The sequence below is a fragment of the Chrysemys picta genome, chromosome 1 (genome assembly GCF_011386835.1).
Source record: "Chrysemys picta bellii isolate R12L10 chromosome 1, ASM1138683v2, whole genome shotgun sequence".
In the NCBI taxonomy this organism is placed as follows: Eukaryota; Metazoa; Chordata; order Testudines; family Emydidae; genus Chrysemys; species Chrysemys picta.
This window is the reverse complement of record NC_088791.1, coordinates 103,709,466-103,729,834: the sequence shown is the minus strand read 5'-3', so window position 1 is coordinate 103,729,834 and position 20,369 is coordinate 103,709,466. Positions and strand designations below refer to the sequence as shown.

The following is a 20,369-nucleotide window of genomic DNA, read 5'->3' as shown; positions in this document are numbered from 1 at the left end:
GTTTCACTTTAGGAAGGAGTGTGGTGTGATGAGGAAGCCAGGCAGAATTCAGTCAGAAGCCAGCCAGGAGGACTGCAGAAGCAGGACTCCCAGGCCAGGGACACCCATAAGAGGATTGGGGGGTGGAGCTAGGGGAGGGGACGGGGCAGGAAACACTGGTCTACAATTTTTGAGAAGTCGTCTGCTTCAGAGATAAAATGTGCTATTTATTATGTATTTTGATGTGCTGAATTCAAATATGACAATTAAAACAACTGATTGGCTACTGTTTCTAAGATATTTAAGTTTTTACATTTTATGTCTATGCATATTGTGTAGATAGCAGAGTTTTAATCATAAATTGTAAACCTAGGTCTTTTCATGTGTTTATGGTTGCTTTACATGATAATATTTCACCTGTCCTATTTATGTAACACTTTAAAAATCAGCAAAAGGGTTATATAAATAAAATTTATTATGAAACAAAAGGCAAAAAACTATTATGTACATAGTTTAGTCCTATTCAGTGTCTACTCGGCGCTTCTTCTTAACCTTGGAAATGTTCCACAGAGGTACTTGAAAGCTGTTTGTGTTTTGTCAATGGCCTTGACAAAGTTCTTCATCAGACCCAGCTTGATGTGTAAGGGTGGTAACAAAATCTTCCTTGATTCAACAAGTGGTGGATGCTGAACACTTTTCCTCCCAGGCTCCAATGACTGTCGGAGTGGCCAATCTTTCTTGATGTAGTGGGAATCTCTTGCCCGACTATCCCCTTCGCAGAGAAAACAGCAGTACTTTGTATATCCAGTCTGCAGACCAAGCAAGAGAGCAACAACCTTCAAATTGCCACAAAGCTGCCACTGATGTTGGTCATAGTTTTTGCAACTCAAAAGTTTTTTCATGTTGTCATAGGTTTCCTTCATATGGACTGCATGACCAACTGGAATTGATGGCAAAACATTGCCATTATGCAGTAAAACAGCTTTAAGACTTGTCTTCGATGAATCAATGAACAGTCTCCACTCATCTGGATCGAGGGCTGCCATCACACCATTGATGTTGTTGCAGGCTACACGATCACCTTCCATGAAGAAGAATGGGACAAGATCCTTTTGACGGTCATGGAACATGGAAACCCTAACATCACCTGCCAGGAGATTCCACTGCTGTAGTCTGGAGCCCAACAGCTCTGCCTTACTCTTGGGTAGTTCCAAATCCCTGACAAGGTCATTCAGTTCACCTTGTGTTATGAGGTGTGGTTCAGAGGAGGAGGATGGGAGAAAATGTGGGTCCTGTGACATTGATGGTTCAGGACCAGAAGTTTCATCCTCTTCCCCTTCCTCGTCTGACTCAAGTGAGAATTATTCTGGTGCATCAGGAACCGGCAGTCCTTCTCCGTGGGGTACTGGGCGTATAGCTGATGGAATGTTTGGATAATGCACAGTCCACTTGTTCTTCTTTGACACACCTTTCCCAACTGGAGGCACCATGCAGAAGTAACAATTGCTGGTATGATCTGTTAGCTCTCCCCAAATCATTGGCACTGCAAAAGGCATAGATTTCCTTTTCCTGTTCAACCACTGGCGAAGATTTGTTGCACAAGTGTTGCAGCATATGTGTGGGGCCCACCTCTTGTCCTGATCTCCAATTTTGCAGCCAAAATAAAGGTAATAGGCTTTCTTAACCGTAGTGGTTATACTGCACTTTTGTGATGCAAAAGTCACTTCAGCACAAACATAGCAGAAGTTATCTGCACTGTTCACACAAGTGACATCTCTGCTCACTTTGGCTAAACAGAAATGTGTCCCTTTGCAAAATCAAACACTGACAAATAAGAGAGCACGACACTGTATGATTTCTAGAGCTGGTCTAGGGCAATTTGTTCAGCAGAGTGATGTAAGCTTTGTTATGATTGCATCATCCATGACTTCTAGGAATAACATGATGCAATTCATATCATGTATGACGCAATCCCAGCTTCAGATTGCATCATTCATTGTTTTGCCTAAAAAGCAAGTACTGTCCAAACCCAGTCATAGATTTATTCAAAGATGTATTTTAGTCATTTCTGGTTTAAATTGAGATCCCTTCCCTTTATAACTCACTTATCCTCCGCCATTCCCAAGTCAAGGGTCGTATATACTGACCCAATAGCATATCTTGAAAACTAGAGCCAATCAACAATTTTAAGCATCATTTTCGTTCTTAGTGACCCAGAATTAGTAAAGTTTGACGACATTTATTTCAGAAGCATTTTGGCTGTAGAGCAGTGAAACAGGTTGTGTGAGTGGAGACTGGGGGGAGGGCGGGTAACCGTGCGCAGAGGGGGCGGTGTTGAGGGTGGAGCTAAGCGGAGGTGGGCGGGGTCTCCAGCGCGCGGTGAAGGGGAAAGGGCTGAGCCAGTGGGAGGAGCGGGGCGGGGCTACGCGGAGACCCATCTCCTAGGAGGGGGCGGGGCCCGGCTAGCCGTTGGCCGTGTCGCGCGGGTGCAGTTGCAACCTCCGAGGATAACAAACACCGCGGCGGGCGGAGGGGGCAGGGTCCGCTCGTGGGCGCCGCGGCCCAGGGTCTCGGGTGGGGATCGGCCGGTGGAGTCGCGCTCCCCCCACCCCCGGGGCGGGAGGCGCCGGGCGGCGCAAGGACAATGGAGGCGGCGGGGGCCTGGCCGGCGGATCGAGCGGGGGCCGCGGCGCTGAGCGGGGAGAACGAGGCCGAGAGCCGGCAGGGCCCTGCGGAGCGCGGCGGGGAGGCGGCCCAGCTCAACCTGTTGGACACCTGCGCCGTGTGCGGGCAGCACATCCAGAGCCGGCGGCCCAAGCTGCTGCCCTGCCTGCACTCGTTCTGCCTGCGCTGCCTGCCACAGCCCGACCGCTACCTCATGCTGCCCCCCGCCGCCCCGTCCCCCTCCCCCGGCCCGGGCACCCCCAAAGAGCTGCAGCCGCCGGCGTCCCCCTGCTCGCCCGTCCCTTCGCCGACCTCACCCCTGCACTGCACACCGGGTAAGTGCCGCTCTGCCCGCCCCCCCGTATCCCACCCCAGGCCGGGCTGCTCGCCCAGGGGGCTGCCGCGTCGCCACAGAGCTGGAGGGCGAGAGGCGCCGCTCGTGCGACCGCTCTCCCAAGCGCCGCGGCGGCCCCCTCTGGAAGGGGAGGGCAGGTGCTCGCGTGGGTCGCCGCCCTTTGGCGGGCAGGGGGAGCGGCCTGTGGGGCTCTGGCCGCTCCCACCCTGGCTGTTGTGTAGGGATGAATTGGTCACGGTGGTGAGTGAGTGCCTGGGTCATGTCGCGATACGGGGGGAGGGGGGATATTGAAAGGGAGCCCGGCCCCTCTGTTGTGTCTGCTCTGCAGGCAACTTCCAGGAGCAAATGGGGGTTTGTGATTTTATTTATTTATTTTTTAACTACCACTCGTCTGTCGGGGACCTCATCATTGCCGCTGTTCGTGCGGTGCGTCCTGTGTTGTTAGAAACGAGAGACGGGAAAACCCTCTGATACCCTGTACATCTTCCACCCCCCTCACGCTGCTGGGTTGCTCTCTGCCTGGTGTTCTCCGGCACTTGACTCTCTCGATCTAGCTCTGGTTCTTGGAAGGAGCTTCTATTATTTCCTTTTGGTGCCACACCCATAATCGTCTGTAACAAGTTGCATGTCCTAAACGGAAGGCGAGAAAGCCGAACCGTGCAGTGAAGTTTGTGATGTGGATGTGTTGGTGGTTTTGCATCTTCTTACTGATCACTTTTGCACGTTGAAGAGATTTGATTTGCTCCGTACTGCAAAAGGTAGCTGAGAAGGGCTTGTGGTAGGGAGAAAAGAAGTATGGCAGTAAAAGATCTGTCATTTGGTGGTGAGAAAGTTGTTTGTGTTCCGAAGTTTAACTATTCATGTTAAGAGCAAGCTTTTAAGCAGCCCTAGATGGATTTTTTTTTTTACACCTTTTATAGGTGTGACATTGCACCAAGATGAAGTTGTCTGTAAGGGAATGTGAAGATTGTAAAGATCTTTGATCTCTGGTATATTTCTAGGAAATAGATACATAGTACCAGAAATCTAGTACTTTGTTAGTAGTTTGTCAAAAAATGGGGAAAACAGTTTAAAAATAATTTCCTGATCTCCTTTCTTATGCATAAATTCATCCTGAAGAAAAGCTCAAACAAGCAGCTTGGGATGGAAATGAGTGAAGTTGATATATTTATTGTGGGGGAAAAAGAAGGTGTAACAAAATTAGAGCTGCTCTGTAATAATGTAGGTAGACCTATTATTGGGATGGTTACTCCATGAGTAAACTTAGTTCAATAGGACTGTGGTTTTCAAACTTTTTTGGCAACCCAGTTGAAGAAAATTGTTGATGCCCACGACCCAATGGAGCTGGGGATGAGTGGTTTGGGGTGCAGGAAGGGGCTCTGGGGTTTTTTGGGGGGAGCTCAGGGCTGGGGCAGGGGATTGGGGCATGGGCTTACCTCGGTGGCTCCCGGTCAGCGGTGCAGCGGGAGTGCTAAGGCAGGGTTCCTGCCTGTCCTGGCACCATGGATTGTGCTATGCCCCGAAAGTGGCCAGCAGCAGGTCTGGCTCTTAGGCAGAGGTGCGCAAGCGGCTCTGCACAGCTCTCACCCGCAGGCACCGCCCCCCCCCCCCGGCTCCCATTGGCCGGGAACCCTGCCCTCCTCCCCTCGCTTAGGAGCCGGACCTGCTGCTGGTCACTTCCAGGGCACAGTGCAGTGTCAGAACAGGTAGGGATTAGCCTGCTTTAGCCAGCAGCACTGCCAATGGGACTTTTAACGGCCCAGTCAATGGTGCTGACCAGAGCCACTGCGACCCAGTGCCTTACGTTCCACGACCAGTACTGGGTTGCGACCCGCAGTTTGAAAACCACTGCAATAGTAAACACTAAAGTGGGGGTAGGGGAAAGCAGGAAGGGAATAGAATAGCTCAACATAAGCCATCCCTCAGCAAACAAGGATTGTTAAGGGGCAAGGTCAGAACTCTAGCTCTGAATATTTTACTTCCTCCTAGCCAACCCGCAAAACTAGATGGAACCACAAGAAAGGGACTGCTTGTCACTGAAGGGCAGATGTTCTCTGTGATAAGTTAAACTCCTCTCCCAATAGCTCATTATCAGGAGCTACTCCTTACAGATGTTTTCTGTCAATGACTTGGTTACATGTGTCTTTAGCTTATCAATTAGATAAACCAGATATGGTGAAAAGAGCTCTGTGGGTCAATGTGTTTTCTTTCTCATGAATGATTACCTGACATCTTGTATTATTTGAATCCATAAGAGGATGGTGAGCCATTAGGTAAGATAGACTTGCATGTAGACTTGTTTTAAAAATTTTTCTCTGGAAGTTTTGTTTCTACTGTGAAATAAACATTTTGGTTTTAAGAAGATGGTTTGGTCACTACATACGCTAAAGGCATTAGACTTTGCATGGGCTGAACCCAGTCAAACTTATTGGGTAAGCATTGTTGATATATAGGTTGTTCTAGCCCAGGGCCTGCTCTAGGGGTGGAAGGATTGCAGAGCTCCACCCAGGAGAGGTAAAGGCATGTGGCCTGACACATGAGGTGGTGCATTCAGAGACTAGAAAGGGGATAGGGTTACAGCCAGCCCTGTAACCATGACAGTGGGGTTAGGTCATATAATCATCTTTTGTTGGTGTATTCTCTTGAGTTTTGAGGTCATGAGCAAACACAGCCCCAATGAAACGTGAATCCAAACTGACAAGTTAAATATAGAAGAGGTCCATAGTCAGGAGACAGATAAGATGTAGGGAAAGAGTGAAAAGATTGGGACTGTTCAGAGATTACTTGAACAAGAGGGACGTATAGTAGAAGTACATAAAATGAAAAAAAATGGAAAGCGTAGATTGAACACTTCTGTCTTTTACCTTTTTTTTATGATTGTGGAAGTGATGGCTGCAACTGTAGTTTAAAGATTTGGTTAAGGTTGCTTTTTTCCCTCCACTGTAAGGCTAGCCGGGATGCCAGCACAGGCTGGGGCAGGAACAGGCACAGTCTGAGGAGCAGTCTGTCAGAACTACCAGGCAGCTGGGAATCCTGGCAAAGTGTGGCACTCTGTACATCAAAACAGCACCTTGGAACCCCCATATTCACACCTGTCATGTAATTATGATATATTTCATACAAAGCATGCCATGTAAGATGTCATATGAAGAGTCATGATCTGCTGAAACCCATTGTTATGGGAAAAAAAGTATATCATTAGTATGTATTAAGTTATGAGATTTTGCTATATATTATTGAAATGTGTTATAAGTTTGCTAGTGACAGACAAAGAAGGCAAACCACTCCTATGAGGGTGTTCGGTGACCATTAATCATCGGGGGAGTTGTAATCAAGGGATTTACAATTCAATGACAATTGCGCAAGCACCACACAATGGGGACTGCTCAACTCTAGGACTCAGTTGCACAAGACCATACCAGGGAGATTGCTCAACCCTGTGACTCATCAAAGCCCACCAGGACATGTCTGGGCTAGTATTTTCCAAGCACGTGGACTGAGGATATAAAATAAGGGACAGTGGCATCGTGCCTTGGCCTTTCTCCTCCCCCACCTATGCTTGAAGCAACAAGAATGTTGAAAAGACCGACTTCAACAGAGGAGACTGGCCCCAGGATAGAGAGAGAAGCCTTTGTATTAAGTATCGTAACTTCTAGTGGGGTGAGAACTGCTTGATCTAATAAGGTTTAAGATTTAGACTGATTTTCTTGGTAACTGTCTCTGACCTTTTATGCCAGCCACTTATAATAACTTAAAATTTATCTTTCTGTAGTTAATAAATCTGTTTTATATTTACCTAAAACAGTGTGTTTTGGCTGAAGTGCTTGGGAAATCTCAGCTCGGTTTACAAAGGCTTGTGTATGTCCTCTCCACATTGAGGGGGGGCGGACTAGATAATAAACTTACACTGGTTAGGCTTCGGACCAGGGCAAGATGGTACAGCTCTGGGGTGCAAGGTTGGAAAGCTGGGGGAAGTTGGCTGGTGTTATTTGTGAGTGTCTGGCAATCTTATCTGGTGGGCTCCACATGCTGTTGTGCTGAGTGATCACAGTACCTGGAGGGGTTTGCTGCTAGTAAAGTATTGTGAGAGATAGCTCATACTGGAGAGTTAAGGGGGCACAACAGTACCCCAGTTCCAGGTTGTACCCTGGGGATCCTGTCACACAAGGTAGCAGTCTTGTGCAGGCTGAAGTGGCTTGTTTCCTAAGGAGCCTATATACCTTGTTTTGGGGTCTCCTAAAGTTAGGCTCTTGCTTGTGGATTGTCTGGGCCCTGATTCATTAGCATGGGCCTATCAGAGGACTTGCAGGTAATTACCTCAGAACACTCACTGGCCTCAGGGATGACTCATCACACCCACTTCACAAAGAAGTTGAATCCCTGCTTACCTTATTGAGAATACAATGTATCTCCTTTCAACACTTACCGCATTATAGTTCAGGTCCATTGTGACATGAGAACTCTTGACCAAACTGAACCAGAGTCACTTAATGCATTATGCCTACACCTAGGATGAAGTTGAAAACTACTGCTTATGAAGCTAGTTATATGTAATGCTGGTGCTGCAGTGGTGGTTATACCACATATATGGAATTAAACTGTACTAATGTTGGGTGAGTTTTACCACACGCTTGGGGTCAAGACACTCAGGTTTATTAATTCAGACCTTTGTTTGAACCAAAAACATGGCTTTGCAGTTGCAATTACTATAAAAGCAATGAATGACAGCTACACAGAAAAATAAATTGATCCGTTACCTTCTCCTGGGGCATAGATGGGTCACAAGAAATTTCCCTTTACATTCGAACATCTATACCATTCCAGATTATATGACCATCCAGTCAACATTAAGCATTGTTTTACATAGCAAATACAATACCATGTGAAAGCTTCAGTTTACAGACATTTTTCTGCCCATGCTATTTCTCTGTCATGTTTCTTTTCTTATTACCACTAATCATGCATGCTGGCCAGGCCTTTCACCTCTTACCAGTGTAGGGACTTCTTGGCAGTACATTTTGTGTGTTCATTGTACTGATAACTTCCTCTTATCTATGTAATGTCCTTCAGCTCAGTACATTCTGTTTAAAAAACAAAACAAAACAAAATTTTTTAAAAAATCACCTTTGTCCTGTACAACAGCTATAAGCATCATTAAGCAAGTCCACATAAGGACATATTAGTAACCAAAGACTAGGCAGAAGCCAGCTACTTTAGCATAAGTATTACCCTGGCCTGTCCAATGACACTTCCAACCATGACTAGGAGTCATGGCTCTGGCGAATGGATGTATTAAGCAAAAATGTAAACTGCTTTATTGTTCTAACTGCAAGTGTGATTGAATAAGGTGTGTTGTACAGCAAGTATAAGAAAGTAGCTAGAAGCAATCATGGTATATCAGATTTTCAAATGCTTTCTCTTCATGTTAAGTTTTACTGTGGAAACTTACTAGTCAAATTATTGTAACTTCTGTTCTTTGTGTAGGGTCTGTCAGAAAATAAGACTTATGTTCTGTTGAGGTTTATCAAGTTTTCAATCAACCATCTGTAATTCCATACCTGGTAATCTATATTGGGTCTGTTTGGTTTACAGATGCCTCTGTGTCTTGCAAACCTTGTATGGAGCTAGGTAAAAAGGTCTCTGGTAATACAGAGGAACTTGTGGAGTTTTCTATCAATTATAAACAAGTATGGCATAAATATGGCTGGGTTTGAATGCATACCCTAGAAGCAGGCTTACAGTGCAAGGTATAATACTGCAAGACTGTTTCCTGAAGAGGGCAATGTATGTATGACTGTGTCATTACACAGGGTACAATCTGGACTGATGGATAGCTGTGTCCCCTCAATTCTCCAACCTGGGGTGCCCTTTACATTGCTTCATTGTAAGAGCAACCACTCATGGTCTGCTCCCACACCGCCTCCAGCATGTAAATCACTCCCAGATATATTGTATGAGTGTTTATAGCCATCCACTCAGGAACTACACTGCAGGGCAACACTAGCAAGTTCCCATTCCCAGACTTCCCCCCCCCCAGAAGTGTGTGTCTTGTACTATCAGCACCCTCCTGAACAATACAAGGTCATATAAAATCTGTAATTTCATTAATAGAAAATGATATGCACAAATCCTGTTATCCCAAATAAAGTTTCCCGAACACACACTGGTTTAGATAAAACAATAAAACAAATAAAATTTTTCTGTAGTTATGAGGCATAAAAGTCAGAATTGGTTACAAAGCAATAAAAGGTAAAATGTAGCTAACACCTAGCTTAACAAGCTAGAGTGAATTCAAAACAAAGGTTTCTCTTGCCACGTGCTTCAGCAGTCTTACTGGGTGCATCCTTTCAGCTAGGTCCCCCTCCCCCAGTTCAGTGTTAATTTCCTTATCCTTCAGGTGTTGATGCCATGGGCAGAGAGAAAGGGAGGAATATTTTGGGGTGTCTGTTCCCCTTTCTTATAGTTCTTTTTTTTTTCTTTGAAAATCATCTCCAGCTGAGGTTCAGGAGACAAAGTCTGTGGAGATGAGAACCTGCAGCTGTTTCTTTGCCAAGACGTAAATTTCTCGCTCACACCTTTTTTCTTGCCAAAGAATGGCCATTTGACCAGGTGATAGTCCATTTGATCTTGTTGACACCTGGCTGAGCTGTCAGTTTGCCCTTTTCTTTCTGAAGAACTGGTTTGTGGCTGTTTTTGCAAACTTGGACTATGTATCAGGCTTTGTCTACACAAGCACTTTTGTTGGTCCTGGGTGTGGAAAAAAAACAGTCCCCTGACTGACATTAGTTTCACCGATAAAAGTGCCATTGTGGACAGCGCTATGTCAGTGAGAGGTGCTTTTTAAATACAATGTTGCCACACACAAGACAATAATGATCAACAATTGAGTTTTCGATGATCAACCATACTTTTCACCAAGCATACTTTTTACAAAATGTATCATAGTCTTGTAAAAGGGGTGAACGTAAGGTTACAGACTGTCACAGTGACTTTTTGTGTTCTGTCTTGTCTTCAACTACTTGGCTCTTCTCTGTGTCAGTTGACCCCGTTTTCTCTGTTCCTAAAAGTTTGATGGCTGTATGCTAGCAAATTAAGACTTAGATTCACTAGTATGCTTCAGCTGCCTTGCATTTCATAACGTGAAACAGCTGTGAACCTGGGTTTAAGTGACCAGTATGCTCCAGCTGCTTTAAATTGCTTCTGGCCTTAAAATGAAAAGAAACAAACAAATTATTACATATCTTCAACTAAATAGAGGTATCATATGGTAGCATTCTTCCAAGTTTCTTATTCAGTGTTAATGTATGAAATTTTAAATAAGTACTTTGTCTGGGAATATTTTAATCAGTAACTTTAAGGTAAAAACAAGTACAGGGCGAATTATCCCACCAGCATTGGAAACTGAGGGAATTCAGATTTAGTGTTTGATTAAAGGAAATCAAACACTTTTAGGTATGGAAATGACACCCAAACAACCTTTATTGCGTCCTGTATTGATGCTATAGGAGGTTGGTGTGGGAAATCTGAGACCTCAAAGATGTCATAATTAAGGCTGCGTGTCTGTCACAGAAGTCATGGATTCTGTGACTTCTGCAGTGGCAGGTGCTGGCTCAGGGCCAGCCTGAGCCAGGCAGCCCTTGGGGCAGTTTGGCTGTGGGAGGGGGTTGGGGTGTGGGGGGTGCTTACCTGGAGGGGGCGGGGGGGAGTCCCTGCCTCCCACTGGCATGTCCCTGCAGCTCCTAGGTGCAGGAGCCAGAGATGCTCCGTGCGCCGCCCCTGCCAGCAGGCTCTGTCCCCGCAGCTCCTATTGGTTGCAGTTCCCGGCCAATGGGAACTGTGCCTGCGGAGCAGGTGCTTGTGGCGGGAGCAGCATGCAGAGCCCCCCTGGCCACCCCTCCCCCTAGAAGCTGCAGGGACACTGAGCCAGGTAGGGAGCCTGCGAGCCTCACCAACCCCCCCAGCACCTGTGGGGTTCTGGATCTTAGGCCGCGCGCCATGGCCTGCCCTCCCTCCCCCCAGCAGGGTTCCCTGGCCCGTGCACTGCGGCTTAGGCACTCCCCCTGCACCAGCAGGAGTCCCGGGCCACCCCTGCAGCACCCTGGATCCCCCCAAGATCACCTGTGCGCGTCCCCCCCCCCCCCTCCAAGTTTTAGTTAAGGGTATACAGTAAAAGTTATAGACAGGTCACGGACCTTAAATTTTTGTTTATAGCCCGTGACTCATCCATTACTTTTACTGAAAATACCCGTGACTAAAACGTAGCCTTAGTCATAATCAGCATCGGTTGTTTGCATAGCATCGGTATAAAAACAAAAGAAAGTTAAATGAAATTGAAAGGTAGTATGCATTAATATCCTCTAGGAATTATTTTGGGGGAATTTCTATGGCCTGTGTTACACAGGAAGTCGGACTAGACACATGTAACCAAGTCATAGCTTAATCTGACACTAAATATTTTGGCGTGGGTGAGAAGGGGGGGGGGTGTCTCTGTCCTACAAGTTTTAGATACCCTACACCTTGTGTGGAGGCCTTGTCTCCTATGGCATGAGAAGCCAACTTTGTAGAACCTTAATTTGTATTGTTTCAGAATTAAGAATGTGCCTATTAACCAATTAGTAATGTTAAAGAAATATAGAAAGCTTTGCAGCTCAGGATAATTGACGAGACTGTTTTTAAAATTAAAAGAAAAGCATACACCATTGTATCTGTTCAGGTAAGAGATGCAATTAACTGGAGGGGTGTCTGGTCATGAGTTTCAGGTTTGTTTTTACACTCTTGGTAGTGATGCTTCTTTACGCCATAGACTAAGGAAATATATCTTACCTTATGGGCCTTGTCTTCTCGGGGGATGAGAGAGGGAGAGGTGAATTAACTAACTTGAGATAAAATCCTAGTGAAGATTGAAGACAAGACCATTGGTAGTCTTAACACAAGTTAATTTATGTGAAGATTACAAATTACCTATTCCTCATTAGAATTTTACCTTAAATTAGCTAACTTGAGTTAAGAACACACCTTCCCCTCTCCACCTCTCCAGTGAAAACAAGGCCATGGTGTTTAGTGCAGTGTTTGGACACTAGAAACATTCTTTCAAAGCCAAAGGGATACAGGAGTTTGCATCTACCTGCTGTGGATGGCATTTCCGTGTAACATGGGTGGAATTGCCCAATTATGGTACATCTATAAAGTTGGTATTGCTTACTGTAGCTGAGCCCCTTATAGGGTTGGGGAAATCCTGAAATATTTAATCTGTCAGAAGTGAATTTTGACTTAATTGTATGAACAACCTCTGATGCATAACTGAACACTCAGACTTCATGATGGTAAATACTATGAAAGCTCAATTCTAATAGTACACTTGATTTTAAAATTTGCCATTTATGCTGTGTGATTTAATCAAATAACATTTTACGGTGGATTCTGCTTAATAGCAATCACAATTTTAACAACTTCCCCTTAATAGCAACAATTTGCCAGGAACTGATCCCATCCCATTGACTTTGATATTAATGGGATTTAGATATTGGCAACAGGAATACCACTTCTTAACTTTTTAGAAGAGAGGTCCTACCTGTAATCGATTTTCTGGCTCTCAACCTGGGCAGCAGAGCACTTCTGCTGCAATGTCATGGCTTCCAACAGGTGGACCTCTCTCACTGACCGAGCTAAGGTTCGGGAGGCCCTACGTGAGCCCAGTTCTACGCATGAGTGGGTAGCTGAAAAGCTTGGTGTCTTGAAATCTGTTTTGTGCATTGTTAAGAATAGCAGTGATATTTTAATAGGAGCATGAGAGCAGCACAAACCAAGGCTTCAAGTAGCAACACAATGGCAAGGAGGTGGACGTTAGTGACATTAGTGAAGTCTTGCGGCTCTGGTTTCAGCATATACCTGTGGCCAAAGTACTTGGATTTTTTCCATGCTGATATTGAAACAGAAAGCCGCTCACCTGGCAGCAGCTCAGGGAAAGGAGTTCAACCCTTCTGATGGCTGGCTTAGTTGCTGGAAAGGCCAACCCCATGTTCTTCAGTGTAAGGAGCATGGCAGGAAACAAGACACTCACCTTCCAGCAGCTCTGATTTGGAGGGTGGACACCCTGGCCAGCTTTCTAGTCCGGTTCCAGCCATGTGACTTCTTCATTGCTAAGTCTGCTCTCTTCTGCCTGGCTTTCTAGACAGAGGCCTTGGTTTGGTGAAGAAAGAGTTTGCAGGACGGGGGGAAAAAAGCCATGGGCCTCATTACATTGCTATGTTGTGCATACATGGCTGGGACAGAGAAAACTGCTTCATATGGGGACTGGAAAGAGCAAGCACCAATTTTGTTTCCTTTAAGATCATTCAGAACTGCCCATAGCTACAGAAACTCTATCAATGCCTGGAGGACTAGTTTATTTGAAGAGTGGTTGAAGACTTTTTGAACAGGGAGCTGCACCTACAAATAGTCACATGTGCCTGTTGATTAACAGCTATCCTGGTCACTAGTTACAGCTGTCACACATTGTGTTTAAAATTTTTGCCTCCCAACACGACATCAGGCATGCAGTTGATGGACATGGTGTGTAATAAAGAACTTCAGAAGTGTCTATCAGACTCATCTGAATGTGTGTATCATTGCCTCTCTTGATGCTGACCCACACCTACAAGTGGTGGATTTTGCAAAACAAAACAAAATATCCTTTAATTGATGCAGCACATCTCGCTAAGGAGTCATGGATGCTGTTCTTCCCAAGACTGTTTACAACTGCTTCAGAAAGAGAGGGTTTGAATCATCCACAGAAAATACTGGCCTTGTGGACAATGTGTTGTCCCAGTAATCTAACAGCAGAGGAATTTGAAGCCATTATTGAGCTTGACAGTCACCTGGAGACAGGAGGTGACTCACAGATGCCAAACTTCTTGTGTCTGTTTAGCACCCAGAGGCTGAAAAGCCACAAGAGAGTAATGTGTCACATAACAAACTTTGCTTCCAGAACAAATATGTGCAGTGGACATTTTCCGCAGGATATTCCAGTATTGTGACGTTGACAGTGACTACAAGGCTGCATGCAAAATTGAGAAGGATTTACAGCTAGAGGTCGCAGATCATAAAAAGCAGGCAACATTGGACATATTTTAATTATTTTTTGTTTTTATTTTAAATTTAACTATTTGATTTGTTCATAAAATTGTGTGCTGCTTCACCCCCATGTCTCACATAAGTACTACACAGTATATACCAAGATTTAAATTTGCTCTGCTTCTTGCAGTGTAACACTTATGACACCTTTGTTTATACTCTTTACATTTTTTTTATATTGTAGCGAAGTGGAACTTATATAGTAGCTAAGCTTCTACAGTTTCAGTGGATTGTTCTTCCACACCCATTCAGGTATGCATGGCCTCAAAAATAGCGCCTTATTGCTTAATGTCAGCTGCTGGATAATGGCAACTTTTTGCTGGGAACTGAGAGGTTGGTACGTGGACTATACTGTATTTTTGCTTTTCCCTGGTAGGATGTCTTTATATAACTAACCAACACACTATGACCGGCAAATATTTCAATCAAATATGCTATTTGAAACTTACATTGCATTGGTTAGTTGGGCAGTGTTCAACTGAATTGTACAAATGTTTTGCAGAGGAAGAAAGTTGTGAATAACTTCAGATTTAAAAAGGCGAGAGAGACTTCTGTAATATTTGAAGAAAAAAGGCAAAATTCTGACTTGTCAGATTTTTAGCTCTTAATTACTTATCTTGTATGGGTATTGTAGGCCTTTATATTAAATGCTTTAGGATCCTTCAATGAGAGGATGGTATTTTTTTTCCCTCCTGTGGCCTGATTTTTCTGGTAGACTACTGGCTGTGGTGGTGTCACTATCACCATTTCATTGGTCACAGAGGCAGGCCAATCACTTTGCAATATTGTTTCCCTTGAGACATGCACCAGGGTGGATTGATTTAAATAATCAATTTTAATCGTGTTTTGTATTTGTACTTTTCTATAGGAAAATAATTAAAAGGTAGGTTCTCGATGTTTGGTAATCACTAGGACATGTTGATTTGCAACTGAATATAGCCTTTACATTAAATTTGGTGCTTCTTTTTGCTAATCAGGAAGTTGTTTGATATCTATACACATGTATATAAGCAATTATATAGCTTAATTTACATTTTTATCTTCGAAAATGAACGATGCATTTCTTATTTACTAGACTGGTTGTTTTTTTTTTTGTCCAGCTCCATTTTAATGAAAATTCAAATTAAATTAAATGCACAAAAATATCACTTTAACTTTTTATTGAATAAAGCTATCTTAAATGTGCTGGATGCAGAAGACAAAGAGATATTTATCAAAATAATGTTTTGCATTTAAAAAACGGATTTATTGAACAAAGGAATTATTTTTTTGTAGTTAGATATTGAACTGATTTTGTTTCTGTCACCGTGTCTTTCAAGACTTTAGAACTAGCAGAGCTCATCCTCTTACATCTAGTTTTTATTCATAGTTTGGAAGAGGAAAACAACTTTTTTCCTGTTTTTTTTCAAAGCCCCAGTTGGTTTCTTAACTTCAAATGAACTTGTCATTGAACTGAACTAGTCAAATAAACTGAAATGAAAGAAATATTCCCTACACCCACAGAAGAGGCTCAAATCAATATACTGGTTTAACTTTCTTTAAAACGTGGCAGTAAACATGTACTGCTTAATTTTTTTTGTATTTAATTTCAATGATTTTTAATAAATATTTGGGCAGAGATTCCCCTGAAATATTTAATGTCAGAGGAAGTTATATTGATAGGTGGCACTATGTAGTCACAGTTTGCTATCCTATCATCAGCATATTTTTCTTTTAAATGCGAAATGTTGATTAATTGGACATACCTTCGATAATTATATTTGCTAAGTATCTGCTATATCAGTTTAATGTTGAAAAGCCAACATGAAGTAGAAGTCTTCAAAATGACCCATTGAAAGTGTCATAAAATACTTGTTTATTGCTAATGCCTTGTCTACACAGGTTTTCTGTAGATTTAGATTTGTGTGTGCTAACTTGTGGAATAACTATCCTGCAATAATTTCATCCACATGGCTGGCTTTTACTTACTTGCCTCCAAATCAGTGCATATACATGGCAATAATTTTTTTTTTCTGTCTAAGCATTCAGCATTCCAGACAGGTGCTCTGTCCTGCTGCTGAGTTCTGTACATTCTGGGATTTTTCTGATGGCATATTGTGGGATATCGACCAGAAGCTGTTGGAATTCTGGGATTTGGGGTCACAGTAACAAATTCCCATGATTCCTCTCCTTTCATTCTAGATGTCTTTTGTAAGTTAGCACCACTTTCAAACTTTGGTGCGCTGGAATGCAGGGCACATTGTTGTATGTCTTAGTTGAATCATTTAAATTGTTGGTCAGGAAGCCTTGATTTAATCATGAATTTCTACACAAAAGTGCATTCGTGTTGGTTGTTATAATTTTAATACATATTCATCACAACTCAGAGATAGATGTAGGTTTCATTTTTAGAAGGTACGCACTATACATTTTTAAAGTGATTTATTTTGAAAACTTTTCAGATTAGTTTTACAGCTATATCAGAAAATGAATGATTTGGTTATTTCATTTACCAAAGGTAATTGAAGCAGATAGTTCACCTCCCAATGACTTAATAAATATCTCCAATTCAACAGGTTAATCATTAATATTTCCAGAATTTTCTTGCCATGCTGTATTAGGAGGAGAACATCACCAGGCAGACATTTAAATTGTTTTATTTAACTAAAACAACAAAGTTCCGTATTCTGGATTTTTTTTCTTCAACAGCAAGCATATAATATTTTAACAAAACAAGCATATGAATTTTTGAATTTAGTTGACCATTCAAGTTTTTTTAAAATGAGGTTTGTTTTTGTTCAAATTGTTTTTAATTAAAATAGTTAAATGAAATTTAAAAAAACAACAACAAAAATTAAATTGATTATGTCAGCCAGGTCAACATGAGAAACTTAACATATTGGTTTCTGCAGCTAACTCAGTCGTCTTCACCTTCATTTTCCTGTTTGTTCATAATCTGGAAAAGGAAAAACAAGCTTTCCTGCTTTTTCAGGTCCCAAACAATTTCTCAATTTGGAATGCATTAGTCCAAAGGGAGAAAATATTCTTTCTTCACCGGCAGGAGAAGCTACTGCTGTTAAAAGTGAGATTCTCACTTCAACAGTCTCTGAATCCAAGTGCATAAGTGACTTCCACCAGTTCACTGGTGTGACTTTCTTTAAAACATCATCAGCAAACATATTTCTTGAATGGTTCACCCTTAGCTCTGAAGTTTATTATAGTTGGCATTATGGAGGGATGATTGCTGAATGTCCATGTCATAGCCAACTCCTCTTCTTCAGCAGTCAAGGTTTGACCTAGTACCGAATGTTGAGAATATTTAGTGCTTGTCCCATTCATTTTTTTTAATGCTTGTAATTTAACTCAGTTCACTGGTGGGACTTTCTTTAAAACACCATCAGCAAACATATTTCTTGAATTTTATTATTTAGCTCTCAAGTTTATTATAGTTGGCATTATGGAGGGATGATTTCTGGATGTCCATGTCATAGCCAACTCCTCTTCTTCAGCATTTATGGTTTAACCCTGGTACTGAGTATTGAGAATATTTGCAAGAAAATAAGCTGGAGATAATGCTTGTCCCATTCATTTTTTTTTTAAATGCTTGTAATTTAACTCTGTCATTGCATGTTTCTCTTTTTTAAGATCTCACTCAGTTCCTTCCAGATTTCAACAGTGTCGGCAATAAAACAGCTATTTCCCTGCATTTTGTTCGAGGCTACAGCAATAGGCTTCGGGGTACTCAGCATGTGTTCAACATTTCTCTTAAGCCCAATGTTGAGAACTTTGGCTGTGACACTGCCATCTATTTATTTCACCATTTTGTTCACAAACTGTTATCAGATTAAGCCAGTTCTTGATATAGTGCTCAAAACAGGCCACTGCTGAATTCCTTCGCACATCTTGTGGGAGAGTTAGCTTGGTTCCTCCCACTTTTTTCAGAGCAGCTGCAGACAATGCTGCAAATGTATCTAAGATGAGAAGAAATTATTTAAAAGACAGTCCCAAGCTAACAACATACTTTTGCAATTATTTTGCAAAAGTATTTTGCAATTTCAACAACATTAGCCTTTATTTCTGGAACACTGAAGTCTTTGGCTAGGAGGTGCATCAAATGAGCACTGCAAGTGCATGTTGTTAGCTTGGGACTGTCTTTTAAATAATTTCTTCTCATCTTAGATACATTTGCAGCATTGTCTGTGACCAAGCTGCGTACTAGACATTTCAGTTTTTTTTTCACAGTTTGTTAAAACTTTTACTGCTACTTCTTGTAAGTATTCTGCTGTGTGTGCATTTCCTGATGTATCCCCTTTTTGTAATCTGCTGGTTCTTATCGCAGCTTCCTCCTGAGAAGGAACACTTCTCATGATTTTGTTTCATTCGGGCAATCAGGCCTTGCATTTCTTTGTTGCACTGTTTGCATTTTGCACGCATGCCTGTCTTACCCACAGGTAGAGGAACTTCATTAAAATATTCCAAAACTGGGTCTCTTTTATGGCCTGCTGCCATTATAGGTTTTCTCCTCTAGTGACAAAATGGTATGGTAGATCTCAAATCAATGAAGGCTACACTCAAAAAGACCTCAAGGCTTCTGGAATATGCTGCTCAAACAGTTTCACTTTTGTTTCTACTGCCTGTCCCTCCCTTCTCACATTTATCTCCAGACTTCTTCTCCTTGTCCAGATCTATTCCACCCACAACAATCTTCTATTCATTGAACTTTTTGAAACTTTGCACTTCGAGAGAGAGGTAAGGGATTGACCCTGTGTGTACACAAATTTTCAGTGGGACAGTAGGGTTGAGGTCTGTTATTTCTCACCTCTATATATTTATTTATTTATTTAAAAATGCTTTTGCTGTTAACAAGCATGTTATCTGTGGGGAGCCAAATCCACAGTTTGAGAACTGCAAAACTAAGTATCTCTGATGGTATCTTCTAGACTGAGCACTGAGTCCCATTGGGTAGATAGATGAATCTAAATAATCTATACAGAAGCCCCTGGAACCCCATAGAATGGGTCCCTAATCCATGAACTATTGGAACTAATTTACAAAACTTTTCTTAAACATTACAGGAATATATTGTCTCATACTATAGAACTAGAATTTATAATCCCTATTTCATGATGAGATATCTTTGAGTGAGAAAGTTTTAATTAAGAAACAATCTTTAGATAAAAAGCTTTTTGAAGAAAAAAATTATCAAAAAAATCTGGGTTTTTTATTTTTATTTTTTTTAAATCATTGATTTTTATCCACCCTGACTAATACACAGAAGCTTTGCCCATGTATTTGCAGTCATACAGCCAAGGGACTTTGGCTTTGGAAGCCAGCCACTGTATTGCTGAGATGATTTCAGAGGAGGAAGAAATCAATCAGCTAACTGGGAAAAGTTTTCCTGGAGTAGCGTTACTCTATTGAGTACCATTACTGCTTTTGGGAAACCAATGGCTGGTAGGAAGTGATAGTGTTGCATTCTTGGGATGACCAGAAGTGGAGGCATAATTTCTGCATTACTTTGCTAGAGATCTGTGTGGAGCTCACCTTGGAGCTGCAGTAGCATCACACCAACATGAGAGTTCCCCATGGTGTGGAGAAGTGTGTGGCCATCTCCATCGGGAAGTTAACCACTACTGATTACTGCCGGTCAGCAGCTAGTCATTTTGGGTATTGGTAGATCAGTGGTCAGGGCTGTTGTCGTGCAGGTTTGTGCTGCTTTAAGATGCTGATGATACAAATCATAAGGCTGGCAATGTCCAGGAGGCTATTGATGGATTTTACGGAGCTAGAATTTCCTAATTGTATTACGGCAGTTGATGGAGCCCAAGTCCCTATTGTTTTGCGCTCCTCCTCTGCCCTTCTCTTCTCCCCCCCCCCCCCCCCCCCCCCCCCAATCCGCACAAGGCTTCAAAGTCCATCAACAAAAAGGGGTACTTCTCCCTGGTGCTCTAAGGCCTGACTAGCACGAGTATTAATCCTGGGTGATCTGGAAAGGTCCATGATGCTAAGATCTTTAAGAACTCACTCCTCTTTTCTTTAATGACAAATGGAAAATTTGCTGCCCAGACCACTGTGGATATTAGTGCTGGTGTGATTCTCCCCATCATGCTGGGATTCCCAGCTTACTTTTGCTTCCCTAGCTTATGAAACCTTTTACTGGACACTTGGATAGGAGAAAAGGCCTGTTCAGCTGAAGAATGAGTAGCTGAAGAATGACAGTGGAGTGTGCATTTGAAGGGTAGATGGCATCTTATGACAAGGCTGAAGGTTACTGAATCGT

The 20,369-nt window shown here is 42.7% G+C and overlaps 1 protein-coding gene and 1 long non-coding RNA gene across 8 annotated transcripts in view; one reads left to right on the top strand and one right to left on the bottom strand.

Moving 5' to 3' along the window:
• Positions 1–436: 436 nt before the first annotated feature.
• LOC135980993 (uncharacterized) lies at positions 437–4,556 on the bottom strand. Its single transcript, XR_010597952.1, has 2 exons — positions 4,435–4,556; positions 437–3,946 (listed from the first exon to the last, which is right to left on the bottom strand). It is a non-coding gene; the product is annotated as an uncharacterized LOC135980993 (long non-coding RNA).
• Positions 2,439–20,369, top strand: part of TRIM24 (tripartite motif containing 24) — a 138,223-nt gene continuing 120,292 nt past the window's right edge. For 2 of the 7 annotated variants that reach the window (XM_065581852.1, XM_065581845.1), the window contains exon 1: positions 2,442–2,978. In XM_065581852.1, coding sequence (XP_065437924.1) covers positions 2,624–2,978 — 355 coding nt within the window. In that variant the 5' untranslated portion in view covers positions 2,442–2,623. Of the gene's footprint in view, positions 2,979–20,369 lie in introns of all 7 variants that reach the window. The other 5 variants (XM_042851647.2, XM_065581842.1, XR_010597938.1 and 2 more) reach the window with 4 other exon arrangements.